General features: G+C 38.3%; 1 protein-coding gene across 2 annotated transcripts in view; it reads left to right on the plus strand.

Annotated features, from left to right (window-relative positions):
* Positions 1-18,016, plus strand: part of PDGFD (platelet derived growth factor D) — a 257,795-nt gene extending 239,779 nt beyond the window's left edge. The window contains exons 6-7 of one of the 2 annotated variants that reach the window (XM_019716795.3): positions 6,363-6,577; positions 15,429-17,832. In XM_019716795.3, the coding sequence (XP_019572354.1) occupies positions 6,363-6,577; positions 15,429-15,554 (341 nt within the window). In that variant the 3' untranslated portion in view covers positions 15,555-17,832. Of the gene's footprint in view, positions 1-6,362; positions 6,578-15,428 lie in introns of both variants that reach the window. The other variant, XM_019716794.3, reaches the window with a different exon arrangement.
* The last annotated feature ends 386 nt before the right edge of the window (positions 18,017-18,402 follow it).

The raw sequence follows: 18,402 nt of genomic DNA on the forward strand, positions 1-18,402 counted from the left end.
TGGTTCTAGAACCCGGTTTCTCAATTCTAACCTAATACCATCAGTAGTTCGAATCATTCAGATAGTAGTTGTTGAATACCTACGCCTTGCAAAGAAAATCTAGATAGATTAGTAGGGCAAAAAAATGGTCAAAATTTTCTCTAATGTTTGTTTTAAGTTTGTGAGTATCCATTCAGAGTCACAAAAGATATTTCACGAAAATCAGAAACAATTGTCCAGTGGTGCATAGTGACTTCAGTTTATTATTATTATTATTGGATTTAGTTAGTTATTTCAAATATTCTAAAATGGCACATGTACTTAGACTACAAAGATGTGTTTCTTTCAGCAGTACCCTGCTTCTAATTATTGGAACCAAATGGCTTTAGAAGAGGTGGACTTAAATGATCGACATTTAGTCCTTCCATTAGAGGCAAAGCACTAGGAGAGGAGGGATAAAAAAGATAGATTAACTCTTTGCTTCCCAGAACATTACAGTTTAGTGGAAGAAAAGTATCCACATAAACAAAAAATGATAAAGCGAGATCTGTGAAGTCAGTGCTATAATAGAAAGCAGAAAATGTGTGGAGAATATATAGCAAAGGAGTCAGAGGAGATTCAGGGTGAATATGCCTTTGACTTGGGCCCTAGAAGATTAAAATGAGGTATCAGACCGAGATGCTAGAGAAGGTACAATGGAATGACAAAGCATGGTGGTAAAAGCATGCTTTTGCTTCAAGCATTTGCTCTTCTCCTGCTGTCACCATGTGTTAAACACGCATGAGTATAAAGGCTGCTGGTGTGTGCCTGCTAAAAGAGCTTATGAAGAACTTGAGCACTGGAAAGGCTTGATTTGGCTGTTACAAAATGATTACTGGGTATTTCTAAGAATGTGTGGAAGTATAATTGGAGACTCCAGCAGACTCAGGAAGATCAAGAGAAAAAAAGATGGCAACACACATAGTACAACAAAGGTCAATGAAAGACTAGCACGGTGACCAACAAACTTGACACCCAGAGACTCACCCAAGGAAACCATCCTCCTATTGAACAAAACAAAGCAGTGAATTAAATGTACATGTGGAGAAAAAAGTGCTTTCCAATATTCAAAGTGAGGATATTATTTTGTTTCACAATGGATTTTCATATTCACAAAGAAAAATTGAAATGGTCCATTTTAGAAAATACTTTTAAATGTTTATCATAAGCTGATCACCACCCATGCCACACTTGTCAAGCATGTGAAATATAATACAATTGATCCTTTAACAACTCAGGAGTTAGGGGTACTGACCACCCTCACACTCAAAATTCTGCATATAACTTAAGTCAGCCCTCCATATGTGGGGATTCCCTACCATGGATTGAAAATATGTATTGTTTTTATCTGTCCTACAGAAAAAAGTCTCTTGGATTCTAGCAGTTATTCTCCCTAAAGACAAATTGTTGCTATCAGTCAATCAATCCAGCTCTTTACATGGACCTCCAATTGGTTTTCATGATAAGGAGTACAGATAAGTAAGGGCAAGAAGGAGTTCAAGGAGAAATGAAGACAAAAAGAAGATTGTGAATAGCCAAAATTCCTTCAGTTCAGGTGAAAAAGATGAAACTCATTACATTGCTCCATACTAAAAAAAAAAAAAAAAAAAGTAGGCTCTCTTTCAGTTGCCTGGTTGATTAGCTAAAGCATGGAGTACTTTTCTAATAGAATCCGATAGATGGATATGTGTGCACAGGAGCACATGGATGGATATATGTCATTGACAACATCCTGAAAAATGATATGTCAGTGCCTATCAACACGCCTGAAAAGCCAGATCTTTTGGGCAGTGAGTGTCCTCTAGTGGGAAGGCTCCAACGTAGCTTGTGGAAGCTGCTCTTTGCACTCTCCTTCAGATCTTCAGACTGGGCTTCTACCGTGTTTCCCCAAAAATAAGACCTAGCCAGACAATCAGCTCTAATGCGTCTTTTGGAGTAAAAATTAATGTAAGACCCAGTCTTATTTTCGGGGAAACACGGTAAGTACAAGAGTCATGAAAAAGCCTGTATTCAAACTCAGGCTCTGCCACTGACTGGGTGTGTGGCTGTGGACAAGTTGTGTTCTTAACCTCTGAAAGGTAAAAATAAGGGTAAGAGTGGTGTATGTAATTCATAGCATTTTTGAGATTTCATGCAATTATGTATGTGTAGAACTTTTCAAATTACCTGGTACTTGGGAATATAGATGTCCAGAACCAAAAAGACCAGGCTGAGTCTCCTTCCTCCCACACCTAAGCCTTAATAGATTAGAAATGGAACAGGGTGGGTGCCTTCTCTAATATACCATTGCTTTACACCTCCCCACCCCAGTGCTTAGAGCCCAGAACTCTTATCACAGCCCAAGCAATGTCTGTGACTGGGCTATGCTTTGAGGCCAGGGCTGCAGAAAGAAGGGTGCTCCCCCTGCACCGCACAGGGCCCCACATTGGATTAACATGTCCAGAGAAAGCCTTTGAGGAGAATGGAGCCTTCTCAGCCTTTCCCACTGATTGTCAGTGCAGCTCAAAACACTTCACTGATGGAGAAGAGCCATGAAGAGGCAAGACGACTCAAATTCAAAAGGACAGCAAAAGAAGAATTATAACATTATGTGTACCTGAGTGAACTAGGGAAATTACATGAAATTAATGGGCCTTTGAATTAAATTTGTAACATCCTTGCTGTCCTATAATGTTCCACCGTGAAGACTGAAGCAGGAAAGGAAAGGGCAGCCATTCTCCCTGGATTTGTAGCTCTTGGCCTTCCTCCTGCCCAGCAGGCTCACAACAGTTCCCCCTTCCCAGAGCAGTACCACCGGGAAGCCTTAATTGCCACTCAGCCCCTTGCCTGGTTCCCTGCTCTGCTGCACTGTTAACCAGTCTTCTTTGACTGGATACTCAATATCCCCTGCAGAAAGTCTGCAATCGTGCTTTGAAGTTATTTGCATCCAGTCAGAAGAATCTTTTAGTTCTAGTTCTAAATTGAATGCCTGGGTGGTTTCGATGCCCTGATAAGCAATGCAGCTGATTCAACAGCAGTCACACTGGGCCACCGTTCTTAGTCACATTAGTGAATTGATGCATAAAGCTGACAGCATTGTAAATCTCTTCATGGTGGGTAGGAAACAAGGAAACAATGCTAGTCAGTAAACTGTAATACAGTGTGCACAGTTGTGTTTCAAGGCAAGTAAGGCATACATGCCTATTCTGATTTGCCGAGGGCACTTTGGGGTTTAGCTACATTCCCATAGGGAAGGCATGCTATCATTTGGCTTGGATATATTCTGGAAATAAGGATGCAGCCATTCACCACCCCATCCTAGTATAACAGCCTACAGAAAAGTTGATACTGCACCAGGGCGTTCAGTGTTTCTTCAGCTGTTGGGTACCTGCCATACCCCCGTTGTTGGTGGATGTGGCAAGGACGATGCGGCAGAAGGGAGAAAGGCTTCAATTCCAGTCTTCTCACTTACTGTTCACTTTGGGTATATAATAAATACCTACCTCGAAAAGGTGGGGAACAGTGAAGTGTAGTGGTATGTATAAGGTGGCTAGCAGAGGGCTGAACTAAAGATACTCACTAGTGTTACTCCCTACCTATCCCTCTCTGCCTTCCCACATGTCACAACCTCTTCTTGCTAATTGCACCTCTTTACATTAGACAAAAAATATTCCCATTATCACAAGCAGCAGACTTGGCCCTCTGCGTCAGCCCTGTCCACAGGCCCGGTAACACACAGGCCAGCATTAGTATTTATCTCAAGGTGACACTTGTAATGGATGATTGCCGCACTTCTTAATCCATTTATGTAATCCTTCCTGCTTTGCTTGCAGTTATTTAGCAGCAATAAAATGGTTCCTTTCCCAAGACAGAGTTCATTCAATTTAAATCTGGATTGATTATAGCTAAACTTATGACATGTCTTTACAAAGGAAGAAAAAAACAGCAATAAATTATGCATAGTAATTATTTAGCATTCATTCAGCCCCCACAGTGTTCTGGGATCAGCATATAACAGTTGGGGGAAAACGCCTGCCCTTAAGAATCAAAGCATAGCTGCACATGTGAAAAGGCACTCAGGGCAGGGCACCAATCCAATTGCAGTTTAATTCTTTATTCAAGGGGTCATCTGGCCATTTGGCCAGTCTTTCAGCTGACTTCATGGGGTTAAGTGGACTCTTCACCCACTCGTGCCTTCTATTTGTTCAGTTTCCCTCAGATGCTGTCTCCTGACAGCCTCCTTAGCCTTTGACCTCTACGCCAAAAGGACACTCTGTACTGCTCCTCAAGCAGTTTTGGTTTAAGGCTAAGACACTTACTGGAGCTGGAGTCCAGGATCAGCCTGATGACATCTGCCTAACATTTGTGGGATTCCTTCTGTGTGTGGGGGTGGGGGTGGGGGGGGACCTATCTGGTGACAGGGAAGCACACAGGAAATGGTTTGGAACCCATGCAAATGAGGGACTTTCTTCTAATTGCACTCTTCTGAGAAGGTAGTTATGTATGGGCTCACCAGAGGATTTGGATGCCAAGTGAATAGAGAATTAGATGGATTTTGAGACCACTAATTAAAGTGTAATTTATGTAATGTAATATAACAATGCAAATTTAATTCCAGGAGATATTTATGACTAAAATTTGAAAATCTACAGTGATCCTTTTCATTCAGAGAAGTCCCAGGAACCCTACCACCTGGGCAATCATTTCCCTAGAATGATGGCCAAAAGTGAAATAGAGGTGAAAGGCCTGAAATTTGTTTTTCTTTTAATTTTTTTACATTTAACTCTAAAAGGAAAATATGCAGGAAAAAATCAAAATTAATAAAGATGAATAATAATAGCCAGCATTAATTCAGTACGATGCACACTAGATATAACCCTTCAAATATTGCTGTGAAATAGGTAAAGTTATACTATTTACATTTTACAGATGAGGAGGCAGAAGTTTGGGGCAGTTAAGCAACTTTAACTAAAAGGAAGTACAGTCATGAAGTGGAATGCAGCTATAGCTTTACTGCAGAGCCCAAGCCCTTAACCACTGAGCTTTCCTGCCATCTAGGGCCCAATGCACAAATAGGCATCATATTCATAACCCCCAAAATGCTATTTCCTTTAAGGTTTTGGTTGACCTGGAGTTCCAATGGAACTAAGACCTTTTTCTTTCTCACATTTACTTGTAAAATTTCAGTTCCAGTTAAATATATTACAGTGATTGTGCCTAATGTGTCCCTGATATAATGCAAATTATATTTAAGTAATGGCTTAGAGTCAGGATTTATTTAGACACAAGAAGCAAATTTTTTTTTTTATTATATAACTTCTTTTTTTAAAAGATTTTTTATTAAAATACAGCTGACATAAAATATTATATTAGTTTCAGGTGTACATCATAGTTATTTAACAGTACCCATCTAGTTCTATACAGTGTTATTACCACATGTTTGATTATATTCCTTATGCTAAAGAAGTGATCACCATGCTAAGTCCAGCAACCATCTGACACTGTACCATGCTATCACAATATTATTGATCTTTTTTCCCTTTTTAAAATTTTCAGTTAGATTTGACATTCAATATTATTTTATATTAGTTTCAAGTGTACAGCATAGTGGTTAGACATTTATATAATTTAGGAAGTGATCCCTCTAACTAGTACCACCTGGCACTATACATAGGTTTTACCATATTATTGATTATATTCCTTTTACACCCTCATGACTATTTTTTTAATTAAAGTTTGTTAGGGTGACAATTGTTAGTAAAGTTACATAGATTTCAGATGTATAATTCTGTATTACATCATCTATAAATCCCATTGTGTTTTTACCACCCAGAGTCAGTTCTCCTTCCATCACCATATATTTGATCCCCTTTACCCTCATTTATCACCCCCCTCCCTCCTTACCCTCTGGTAAATTTTTTTTTTTTTTTTAAATAAAGGCAATTATTTTAAATTGCTGAACATTCCATAGTCTTTCCTTGGAACATTTCTTTTTCTTTCTTTCTTTCTTTTTTTTTTTTTTTTTTGCATTAAAAAAAAGTACAAGGAAACTTGAGCCAAGATACAGACTTAGCCAAGTTTTCGAGGGCTTTTTGGTTTTTCTTTGTTGTTGATGCTGATGGTGATGATGATTTTTGGTTGTTGTCTGAAGGGCAGATAGGATCAAAAGAGAAATTAGATTTTCCATCTTTGGTGTTTGGGGTAGGAATATGTCCCAAGGACATATCCAATCCCTGAGTTAGGATAGCTCTCACAGAATCCTCCCACCCCGTTTTCCTCAAACTCAGCACCCCACTACCCCCAAACACGTGCTGAGTGTTTTTGCTTACAGCTGTACGCTTGCTTACACAGTGTGTTTCTTACAGTTGACCTGGACAGGCTCAATGATGATGTGAAACGTTACAGTTGCACTCCCAGGAATTACTCAGTCAACTTAAGAGAGGAGCTGAAGCTGACCAACGTGGTCTTCTTTCCACGTTGCCTCCTCGTGCAGCGCTGTGGAGGAAATTGTGGCTGTGGAACGGTCAACTGGAAGTCCTGCACGTGCAATTCAGGGAAAACTGTGAAAAAGTATCACGAGGTAAGCCATTCTCAGATTTGTTTGTTGTAGTGCAGCATTTAGCATTTTTCAGCTGCAAAAGTCATGTATTCCAAAGGGTCCTAGAAGACAGGGCCATTGCATGCAGTTGTTCAGATTGTTCATTGCACAAGGGCGCCCAGCCAGAGGGATGATTGGGAGCTGAAATTATACTTGTGCTAAATTTGCCATGCTAAGTGCCCTGGGGGAAGATCTGAGTCCATCCTGAAGCAGGGACTCCTTTTTCTAATCCTCATAATATACCATGTGGGTTGACAACAGCCTTGTTAGAATATAATTTTCAAATGTATGATGCAATAATTTCAGAGTTTACGTGGCCTCCTTGTGGAAATATGATGGTATTCATTTACAGGATACATATGCAAAATCTACGTTGCTGTAAGAAAATGTTAACAGCCAAAGTTTAATTCAATCAAGTCTTGAAAAAAATTAGGCAGTGTAAAGATAACAAATACTTACCAGAAAGTTTACGCTGTGAGAGATTTTTTTTTTTCATTCTGTAAGTATGAAAGTAGTTTTCTTCTAGAAATACTACTTTTTCCTGAATGCTACTGAGTGCTACCTGGGGAGCCAGCTCTGAAATTATGCAAAAATAAAGATAGATATAAAAAGATAAGAAGAACAAAACTTTAAGGAGCGAACAGTCATCTTTAAAAATAATAACAAACACTCATGAGCACTTACTGTGTGCCAGATATTAATTATTATAAGTAATAATTAGCTCACTTAGCAGTTTCTCAACAGTGCTGTGTGTGTGTGTGTGTGTGTGTGTGTGTGTGTGTGCTATTTTTATTCTCTTTTTATAGAAAATTAAACTGAGGCCTAAGAGGATCAGAAAGTTGACCAGTGTGACATGATCAATAAATCACAGAGCCAGGACCTAAACTCTGATCAGCTGGTTCCAGAGTCTATGTTTTATCACTAGTAATGCTGTGCTCTCTCTTAAAATATATAGAACTTTGTTGCGCATTAAAGAGTAGGCTTAAAGGGAGTTAGAGCTGCTCCTGACAGTGACAGCGGCTTTATCACCTCCTATTTGTGTGAACATATGCATGTCCCTAAATTTAGAGACTCAGTTTTCACATATGTTAAACGGGACTAAGAAAATATACCAGTTAATCCCTTACAGGGTGGTTCTGAGGATCAAATAACATAGTGTATATGAAATGTGATTTTGAAGATGTGAAACATCATACTGAAATATGTTTAAAAATATAAACTCAAATGTGAAGCAAACACTATTGTTAGGAATTATTGTTTGAGTTGCTATCCACCAAGGCAAAGGAGTAGTGCTCCCTAAATAAAATATCCAGCTTCATAAAAGTATTTTGTTATCCTGAAAACAATAAAACAATAAAAAGAAGAAGATTGGAGGCAACTTTTGAGCTAAACAAAAATGTATACATTGGTGTTTCCCTCTTGGGAAATGCAGGAAGACCACAATGATTATGCTTACCTTCAACGGGGGAAACACATTATTTTATGTCTACATAGAACATTCTCTTAGTATCAAGAATTTCTTACTCCATCCCACAGTTTTCAAAGGGAAAAAAAAAATGTCCTCATATTCAGAGAATGCTATTGTCTATTTTCATTGTGTTTATTTTTCTATGACCTGATGAACTCTAAATTGGATATTTTCTTTGCTTCTAAGAACCTAAATTTTGTAATGTTTTGTCATAACTTGAGGATGAATGCAGACTACGATACTCAGGTTAGAGTTAAAATGATCTAAGAAGTGACAAGAGCTCTGCCTAGTCATAAGTGTGGGGAAAACATACGCGTTCAGCCTTTGAAGTATTTGGGGTGTGCTGTGTTTTCATCTTGACTCTCGGCTCAGATATAAGTTACAGCTTGGTGTTTTTAAATTCCTTATTGCAGAAACAGCAGAGTTACACATACACCTAAAAGGACCCTCGCCTCCCACACAGGGTCCTTTCTTTTGTTCCTTTCATTTTCTTTCATGTCTCTAAACACAATAGCTATTATCTGTAAATTTCTTTTCACAATTAATATCTAGAAGAGGAAGCCTTGATCTTTTTTGTTCTGTCACACGAACGGATCTAAAATGTTGGCATCTTTTCGAAACTGCTGTCTAAAGCATCTCTTAGAAACGTGTGTCATAATATTTTTACTTTGAGGAGTTTGCAGAGCTCTATATTCTGTCAAGTGCTGGACAAAGGGACAAAACAGTATCAATTACTCAGTCCATAACTGCATACCTGGAACAAACACGCATGGCATATTTCCCCTTAACTCCTAAAATACCCTTGAAATATGTCACAGTGACCACTCTGCTGAGTGCCCGGTTGAAAAGTGCAAAAGAAGGCTTCTTCCTTTTCCAGAAATCAGGGGTACTTGAGCTAGGCTCATTAGGGAAAAATCCTCTTCCTTTATTCTATTAGTTCTGTGTCTGTATTTTTAACTTAGGAAAATGAGAAGCCAGCTTCCCTAGCTCCTAGTTATAACTGATGAGATGTGAAATGAGTTTCTATGAAAGATGAGCACCATTAAGTGGTAACTAGATCTTGTCATATAAGCCTTTGTGACTCTCCACAAGTTTTTCAATGCTCAGCATTTAAGGAATAAAATCCAAGAAATTATAAAACCCTTAATGAAGCTAATATTATTGCTTTTTTCACAGTTCATGCAACTTCTCCTTTAGGGGTTTGCTCATTCTTCACTGCACAGTACAATGTAGCATCTTTATTATTTCCTGTTCTCAAAAATGTGTAGGAATCCTGTTAAAGTATTTTTTTTTTCTAACAAGCATTCTATGTCTCTTGGAATATATAGGATAGAAAAGATACCTTAGGTAGTGGTTTTAAATAGGGAAGGTTCCAGAAAACACAGTGCATAGACATTTAAAGGATGCTATATGTCAGTTGTCATCTTCCCTTGATAATGCATAAAGGAGTGGGGTATTTCCTGGAAATCCAGTGACCCTTTTCATTAATACTTACTGTTTTTCATCATTTTGTCTCCTGTCTATGTCCTAAGTTCTCAGTCAACAGCTAAAACCTTAGGGAGCAACATACAAAGATAGATAGAAGTAAATTTTCTTCATTTTTCCTCTCATGATTTTTGTCTCAATGCTGATATAATCACCTACACTAGTAGAACTTTCTGAGCTGCATTCTCCAATACGGTAGTCACGGGCAAAACATGGTTAAGGGGCACTGGAAATGTATGTAATGCACATAAGAAACTGAATTTTTCATTTTGTTTAACTTTAACTAACTGAAATGTAAATAACTACACATGACTAGTGGCAACCATACTGAACACACAAGCCTGTTTCCGGCACATTTACAACATCTAGAATCATTCCTGTATCTTCGCAAAATTAAAAAAGTGACTTTAGAGGATTCTATTTATTTTAATGTAGAGTTTTATATTTAAAAGTGCTTCCTATTAGAGTTTGAGTTAGAGCTATAAGCAGATGTTTATACGAGTACATGAACAAAAGATTCATTAGACGTAATAAAGTGTTGAGCTTCAGACTCAAGATAAAAGAATAGTACTTTTACTTTTTAAGCATTGAAACAAATTTAGCTAAAATTGTAAATTGAGACCAAAGATACAGAAAAACATTTTTTCCCCCGAGTTTCTACTCTAGGGTAAATGCGGTGAGATTTTGGGTTATGATACAACTAATTATCACAAAAGTCTAGAAAATCTCTTTTCTTTTTCCGGAAATATTTCTAGGGTTTGGGTAGAAGCTTCTTTCCTTCTTCCCCTTTCTCCCTCTTTGAGTGAAACCATGAGACAGCTTTTTCTCAGGCGTTTCCTGTATTTCTCTCTGAGAGACAGGGCGATAGAGCAAAACACAGTATGAGGAGAAGATGTGGGTTCTGGTTCCAACTCTGCCACAATGGCAGGCAACCTAGAGCCAGCCACTGAAAACCTCCAGGGCTTCGGGTTTCCTCATGTATAACCTATAATTTTCAGTTCCCACACAGATCTGAAATTACATGATACCCACTAACGGTTATACTCTTTCCTACCCCAAAAATATCATCTTACTGAAATTGTGTAAGGAATATAAACTAGTTGAAGTACTAGGTAAATGCAAAAGAATAAAGGTATGATCTATAACAGTTAATGTTTATAGAAAAGTTGATTCATTCATCAGTAACACCTGTGCTACTTACCTAATGGGGATGCTGGGCGAATAAAAGCATCTGAAGACTATAAAGCACAGAACAGACATGAGTGGAATTTTCTGAGTGCATGGTCTGGCTTTCTCAGTTCTGACTTCCTGACAGCCCTGATAGCTCACCTAAAAGTGAATGCACTCTCTATTTAATACTACAAAATGTACACATCCTTTCCCTTCGAGATCTAGCTTCACGTCAGGCCTTCCTGCCAAAGTTCAGCAAATCTGTCTTGGGGCACGATATTCCTCAGGTAGACAAAACCCATCTGTGTCATGAATGATACTTAGTGCTAATGCTGTGCTCTGAAATTTGGTGCCAAACTTGGCTTCCATTGTGTTTTCTGCAACGGGAAGGCTGGACATGTAGTAATGAATCATCTAAGGCACTATCAAAATCGTTTAACTATTTAGTTCTGGAACAGTAGGACTGAAGCTAAATATACCCCATAGTAACCCCTAGGTTCTCACAGAAAATTTTTCTTAGAAGTAAATGTCCACAGTTGTGAAGATTGTATATTCAAAATTTATGAGTCTTATAGACCCTCACTGAAACCCTAGCTTTGGTCACCTTCAGACCTGTCAGCAAAACATTGCTGACCTTCATGTCACTTGTGTCTTTCTTGTTGAGTACTGTGTCTTAAGACTTGGCATCAGTCTTTCCATTACAAGGCCCAGCCACTGCTGCAAATCTTACCTGCAAGTTGAGCAATTACCCAGGTAGAAAATAATATGTTATCCCTATTTTTATTTGTAGTCACTTAGATCTCAGAAAAAAATTGACTACTAGCTCTTAAAATCTTAACCCTATGACCATTTTTCATAAGGTCTATAAGCATGAAAGGATTCAAAATGAAAGCAAAAATACGACGCACTTTTTTTTCTTATGATAAGGAACTGTATGTGTACTGAAAACCGCCTGCTTTAGAAGTTGGATAGACTCTTAAATAAACACTTAATGATTCTGGTTTATGCAATGTAGTTGTCCTGAAATATGTACTTGTGTTCCTGTGTCAGCCATTAATTTGAGAACTGTTACAAGAGCTTAACAACCTTCTTTTTTTAATATTCTCAATAAACAAGAACCTAACTCAGCAGATAACTTTTCTGCCTGGTATTGTTTTATGAGTGTAATAGCATTATGGCAATGATTCATTCAGTGGTTTATTGGCATTGTAGTTAAATATCTTTTGTGATATGGGAATTTGCAAACTGAACACCTTTGGCTTTGGGTAGTGGTATGAAAGCTACCAACTAGCTCAGTCGTTCTCCATTTAGTAAAAGACAACTTTCCCCTGGCTTCACGTGGTTTTCCAGGTGGTGAAGAGGAGTCGAGATTTCTATTTTCACCCATACGTGATAAGAAATGGCTGGCTGCTCTTCAGGGAACTTGTCTTTCAGTGTGTGTGCTTGCAGCTGTGACTCATAGCTCAGAAAATAGGAAATCATTTTATAATGGCTCCTATTAGCAAGTGTCCAACAGTGGCTATAATTAATTCAATGGTTCCTTCCCTTTAAAGGTGACCAGATAACCCATAACTAGCCAGTTTGCTTCCTCAGATAAAGGCTTTTCATTTTTCTTTTAACTTTCTACCATCTCTCAAATCAGCTTTGCTCTCTTCCTCCTTTCCATGCTGTATACCTGAACCTAAGACTATTATATGGTCTGAAAGCTTTGAACATCAATGCTGTGATCAGCCAGTAAAGCAGTCCAATTTCCACTTTGTTCAAAGAGTGCTTTCCTGTCTTGTCGGGGAAAGTGTCTGCCAATTCATTTTTCTTTTCTTATCAGCAAAATACATATATGCTGTGCTCCCGTTGCTTAATATAAAACACAAGGAAGATCCCTGAACAACCAGGAGACGAGTTAGAAAAACTGTCCAGGCTCTGCTCTCATCCCAAAGCATACTCTTTTTTTTTTGCCATCAAATGAGAAAGCAAATCGACAGAGCCCTGATTTTATAGGTGCTACTCATTGCAACTTATTAGGCTTTCATCATGGCCTTCTTCAAACAGAGGCTATTTATCATATGCCCGTCCTCTTAGAAATAATTTCCCTCCCATGCATCTGCCAGCTCCCAAATCTGGTTTACATGCAGGCAGCTCTGGGCAATAACAGCTAATTCATGTTGGAGAAATTCTTGGTGAAGCTGTAGAACTTGAACCTCTAACCCCTTCCAAAGCAATCGGACCAAATATGGCCCCGTAGGGGTTTCATATCTGTCATGGGCAGGGCTTTGACTACCCAAAAAGGTAATACATTCTTCAACCATTGCTTTTTTCACTTTTTTCTTTCATTTTGTATAGTTACCCAACAGGAAAAAACAAGGCAACAGTGAAAGGCGAATGTCATTGTAACTCTGCACGCAGTACTTTAAATTTTATTTCAAAATTGTGAAATGATTAAAAGTGGTCCACAGCATGGGCCCCTTTGTTTCAGTCTCTGCTTTATCTCCTGGCTTGTTTTGGCCTGTGTTTGTTGGAGGTCGAACAGGGGAGATGCCGGGAGTAGCTCAAGGGAGCGACCGTACACAGAGAGCCCCTTTCCTTGGAACTGGTGGCGTCACCACCAGTCACCAGGTGCATTTCCTTAGCAGCTGCCGTGTTCCCAACTGAGCTGTACAAACAGAAGGTTTGATTTTACAGGTAAGGGCAGGAGCTAGTCCATGTGCTCTGCTTCCACCAATTACTAGCTCTGTGTCTTTGGGCAAGTAACTCAGTCTCTCTTTCCTTGTCGATGAACAAAATTAGGAAATGCTTAACAGTACCTAACAGCGTTGCAGTGAAATCCAAATAATTTAATATTTGCAAAGTCATTTATAAACTATATGGCAATAATGTTAGTGCTTATTTTTGCGACTCTTGCCCTCAAAGCACGTATAATCCAATGAATAGAGAGACTGCATCATAAATCATGTGAAATTATGTGATGTATATTGTAAGTGAGGTACAATTGCAGGAGAAAAATATAGCAATGTGATTAGCTATCAAAAGTGGCATTGGGACTAGCTTTACCAATATGAAAAGCTTTTGAGTATTTGGGCCTCCCTCATGATTTCCTTTAGGGTGTTCCTTTTCCCCCCAGTTTTGTCCTCATAAACATTCTTTTGAAGCTCTGCTTCAAATGGGACTCCATTTTCCTATGTTAGCAGAGTCCAGGCTCCCTATCTTTACTGAACAGTGAGCAGAGGCAGTGATTTCTTCTCCTCCTCCCTGGGATCCCCATGGAACAGCGTGGCTAAGTGCTAATGTAGAGGGTACACTGACTGTGATGCATGAGTACTGAGGTCTCCGGGCCAATTTTTCCTGTTAGATGGTTTTGGTTTATTTACGACTTGAAACAGACAATGTGAGGATGAGAAAATTGCCGGAAATATAATCTATAGTAAAGAATTGTGAAAATGCCATGAAAAGTTATGCAGACATGAAAGCAAGATTTCACCATATCTAAACTTCATCTAGAACCAAAGATATCAAGCGGTGCGTATTAGGTCCCCACTCCAGTTCACATGTGGGGCCACACACACCTTTGAGACACAAAAGGAAATCGTAGGCACATTGCAGAGGCATTGGGTCAGTGTTCTAGGGGCCGAGAGGAAAAAGCCCTGCTCCCAGATCCAAGTTACCAGAATACCCTGGACAAGGCACTTAACCTCCTTTAGCGTCTCAGTTCTCTAATCTGCAAATTGGGAATAAGGATATTTCCACTACTGTGTGACAAGGTTTGTCTGAGGGCAAGAGAAAAAGAGTGTCTGAAAAATCTCTGAAAACTGTAAAATGCTACATAATTGTATGGTGGTGCTATGACAGAGTTTAGAGTCGAAGGGGAAAATAGAACAAAATCAAACCTGAAGGCTAACAAGAACCTACAAACATAAAGAAGAGAAGCAGTTAAACTGACCAAATAGTATATGTGAAAACAAGCGTGTAATTTTCCAGGAGGAGGGGCAGTACATGTGATGACTAATGTTTAACTTCAAGTGAGGCCTACAGCAGGGAAGAACAGTTAGCTTCTATTTAAATGTACTAATAAAAAAATATGTTTAAACTTATTAATTAAAAAAATTAAGGATATACTTTATTAATTTTAAAATAATGTACAGAGATTTTAGTGGAGCCTGATCTGTTTTGAACTGTAAAAGGTATTATATATTAACAAATAGGTAAGAACGTAAACACATTTTAATTTATTTATGGCCGCTAATGGCCTTCAGTAGGGCAAAATGTTTTATGCGTCAACCAAAAATGTATCCATACGGGCATATTGTGTTCTTGACTATTCATTGTGCTGTCCACAGAAATAATAACATGCTCAGTGTTGTTATTTATCCACAATTTACGCTTTGGGCAGAAGAATCCTTAGGACACTAGTAGAGACAGAACCTGGGACCAAGCAGACCCTTAGAAAGCTATCAATAAATACCTGCTGGGACCCCTTGCTACTGCAGATAAGTAATGCAGGGGGCATTACTCTGATCAGTTGACCCCTCCACTTCAAGGAGTTGATGATTATTTGTAAAAACATTTACATGTGTGCATTCTAATAAATAGTGAGCCCATAGCTGTCACTGGATTTTTCAAAGGGTTAAGAACCAGTTGTCACAAAGAAAATAAGTGGTATCTATTGAGTTATATACTCCAAGGGCTTTCTAACAGGAAATGTGCTTCTTCTCCTAGGTATTAAAGTTTGAGCCTGGCTATTTCAGGAGGAGGGGCAGAGCAAAGCACATGGCTCTCGTTGACATCCAGTTGGACCACCATGAGCGGTGTGACTGTATCTGCAGCTCCAGACCACCTCGATAAACGAATGTGCACACCATTACGTCAAGCATGGAAGAACCTTTAGTTTAAGGAGGGTATGGTTAAGAGACCCTTTTCCCGCCAGCAAATGAACTTAGCCTGCAAAGCAATGAGTTTCAGCCCAGCTTTGTTAGTGCCATGGCAAATAGAAAAGTGTATCATCAAATTCTATATCCAAGAACATAGAATTGCATTTAATAATAGTGTCTGAGGATATATCCATGTCTACGTGTAAATAGATCAACTGGTTGATTCAGTATATATAACCAGCTACACCAGAGCTTACATAAGGTTGAGTTATTGAGAGCCTTAAAATCTTTTGAAAAAAATAAGGGACGTATTAAATACATGAAACATGTCCTTGGACTATTCAGAAGATTAATTTATTTTCAAATTTTGCATCACAAAACAATTTTGGATCTTTCTCTTTTAAAGAAAGCATCTTGTATATTAAACACCAATTGTTGAGCTTTTCTAATGTATACATCTTAATTAGAAAAAAGGAAAAATGTGGTTTCTGGGAAAAAGGCACAAACCAAACCATTTTCCCCCCATGAGATACACTACATACTTACCCACGTAGACAATAATTACCTGTCTCCAAAAGCATGCCATAATAATATAGGTGCTTTAGAAATTAAGTCATTAAGTCTTCTTTTTATGCATCTTGCTGAGGGATGCAAATTCATTTAACACCAGTCTCAAAAAATTTCTTAGGAGGTTTATTATTATAATCATACATAAGACAACTTATAAACTGTAGCAGAATTTTGAATTCTTCCCCTCCACAGAAGTAACTCCTTTGGAGAATGGCACTGGACATTCCATATGAGCTTTTCAAAATAGTGTTCATTGAAAGATTTGGGCAGTTGAAAGTCAAAAATGCAAGCATTGAAGTACTAACACAACTGGAAATTGGATGGCATATTGGATAGGATCCATATTTAATAATGGATTCAAACTCTCCAAACTATGCTAATTAATCTTACGCATTTCGCTTTTATGTTCCTGTCTCTTCGATATATAGACATGGATTTACAATGGCATTTTATATTTGGCAAGCCATCATGGATTATTTATAGCCTGAAAGCTTCTGTGTGTTAAAACAACCCAGTCTTATTGATGGAAATCCCTAATCATATTCTCACTCACCATTCCAAATTGCTGTTTCTGAACTCAGTGAAATCAGGTCTGGGGTCTTTCCCAATTCTGTGGAGTTTGTTCTAAGAAGCCATGCTGCAAATTGTGGGAAGCACAAGTTTGGCCCCAGTCTACCACTGGAAAACTGTTTTTGCATTGGTGGTTATTATTGGTGTTTAGAGTAATTTTTCCTCTCTGGCTCCTGAATGTCTATTTTAAAGGAGACTGACTCCAGGAGTAGGAAGTGATTCATCATTCTCCAAAGCAAGACTTAAGAGAGCAACACTGAGATTAAGACAGCTCAGGGGCTGCTCAGAGAGAACTGCATTTTTCTTCCTGCCTTAAAAGAAAAAAGGAGAGCTGATTTCTTCCATGAATCCAGCACCCTACTGACTAAAACCAATTTGAGTGAAGTGGAATGTGACAGGAACTCGTTAAGTCTCCATGTCAGATGGGTGGCCTGAATATACTTGGACCTCTGAACATGGTGATCTCAGGACCAAATTCTCAACTATCCTTAGCTCATTTCTTCTCAGTTCTGAAATGAAAGGCCAATGCTTATTAAAGATATATCTTCAAATTTTCCTAAACGTGTCCAGTGTTTTTACCTCAAGGGGTAAGTGATAAAATTAAATATTCGATTGTTTAGTCGTCCAAAATCCCAGAGCACAGTCAGAAATAGCTGAGACAGAGAGACACACTAATAATCAGGAAACACTCTTCCCCTTCATGACCATTTGCAAGTTTCCTATGAAAATACAGGATTCCTGTACCCAAATAAAAATGTGTTACATCACCTTGCATTGTTCAGCGTACATTGTATCTGTAAGTATAATAAATTAGTGTTCTACCCAATTTTCAATACACTTTCCAGACTGCAATAACCAGGATGGTTTTCAGTTAAACTCCTATCTGTACGTTTTATTTATTAGCTGAAATGTAAGCAGGTATATTCACTCTCTGTTCTTTTTTTCTTTCCTGAGTGTTTTATTAAAAGTTTTCCTTTGGTTATCTGTTATCTATTGCACTTCCAACGTGTAGCCCATAAATCTGTTTCATTGCCATCAGAGGAATAAAAAACTCACTGTACAAATTACATTTCAAAACAAACCCTAATAAATCTGCATTTCTGCATGGCTCACTCACCTGAAATAATGCCTTTCATTCAATATGTTCTTAAAGGGTAGAACATTTCCATAAGTAGAATTTTTGGATTTTTTTGTCATATCAGTAACATGCACCTTTTTCCTCTCAGCATTTTCGGTAGCAAATGTAATATTCCTCTTATCTTCATGAAAAATAAATGTTGCTTTTGAATAAAACTACTCCATTATTCGGTACTCAGTTGTAGCTTTAAAAGGAGTATAATGTTACAAACTTGCTTTTACTAAAGGCATGTTAGCTGTTCTGATGACAAGATGGGGTGATTTCTGAGGCTTTGGTTTAGAACGTTGAAAGAGTGCAAACCTTGTTCCCTGACAATAGGATTCTACTGTGTCCCTGTCCTGCCGCCCAACAACGAGGTGGGACGGGTTTTGTTGTTCTCTTGCTGCTGTTGTTGCTTCTTTGTTTGACTGTTTTTTTCCCTTAGGCCTTTTAGTGAAATACAGAGGGTGCAAAAAAAAAAAAAAAAGTATACACATTTCAAGAAAGGAAAACTGTATTCAAATTGTAATACTCAATATATACCAATAACAAAAGATGCATACAA

This window comes from Rhinolophus sinicus, chromosome 14 (assembly GCF_057876585.1).
Source record: "Rhinolophus sinicus isolate RSI-liver-muscle chromosome 14, RSI-T2T, whole genome shotgun sequence".
Classification (NCBI taxonomy): Eukaryota; Metazoa; Chordata; class Mammalia; order Chiroptera; family Rhinolophidae; genus Rhinolophus; species Rhinolophus sinicus.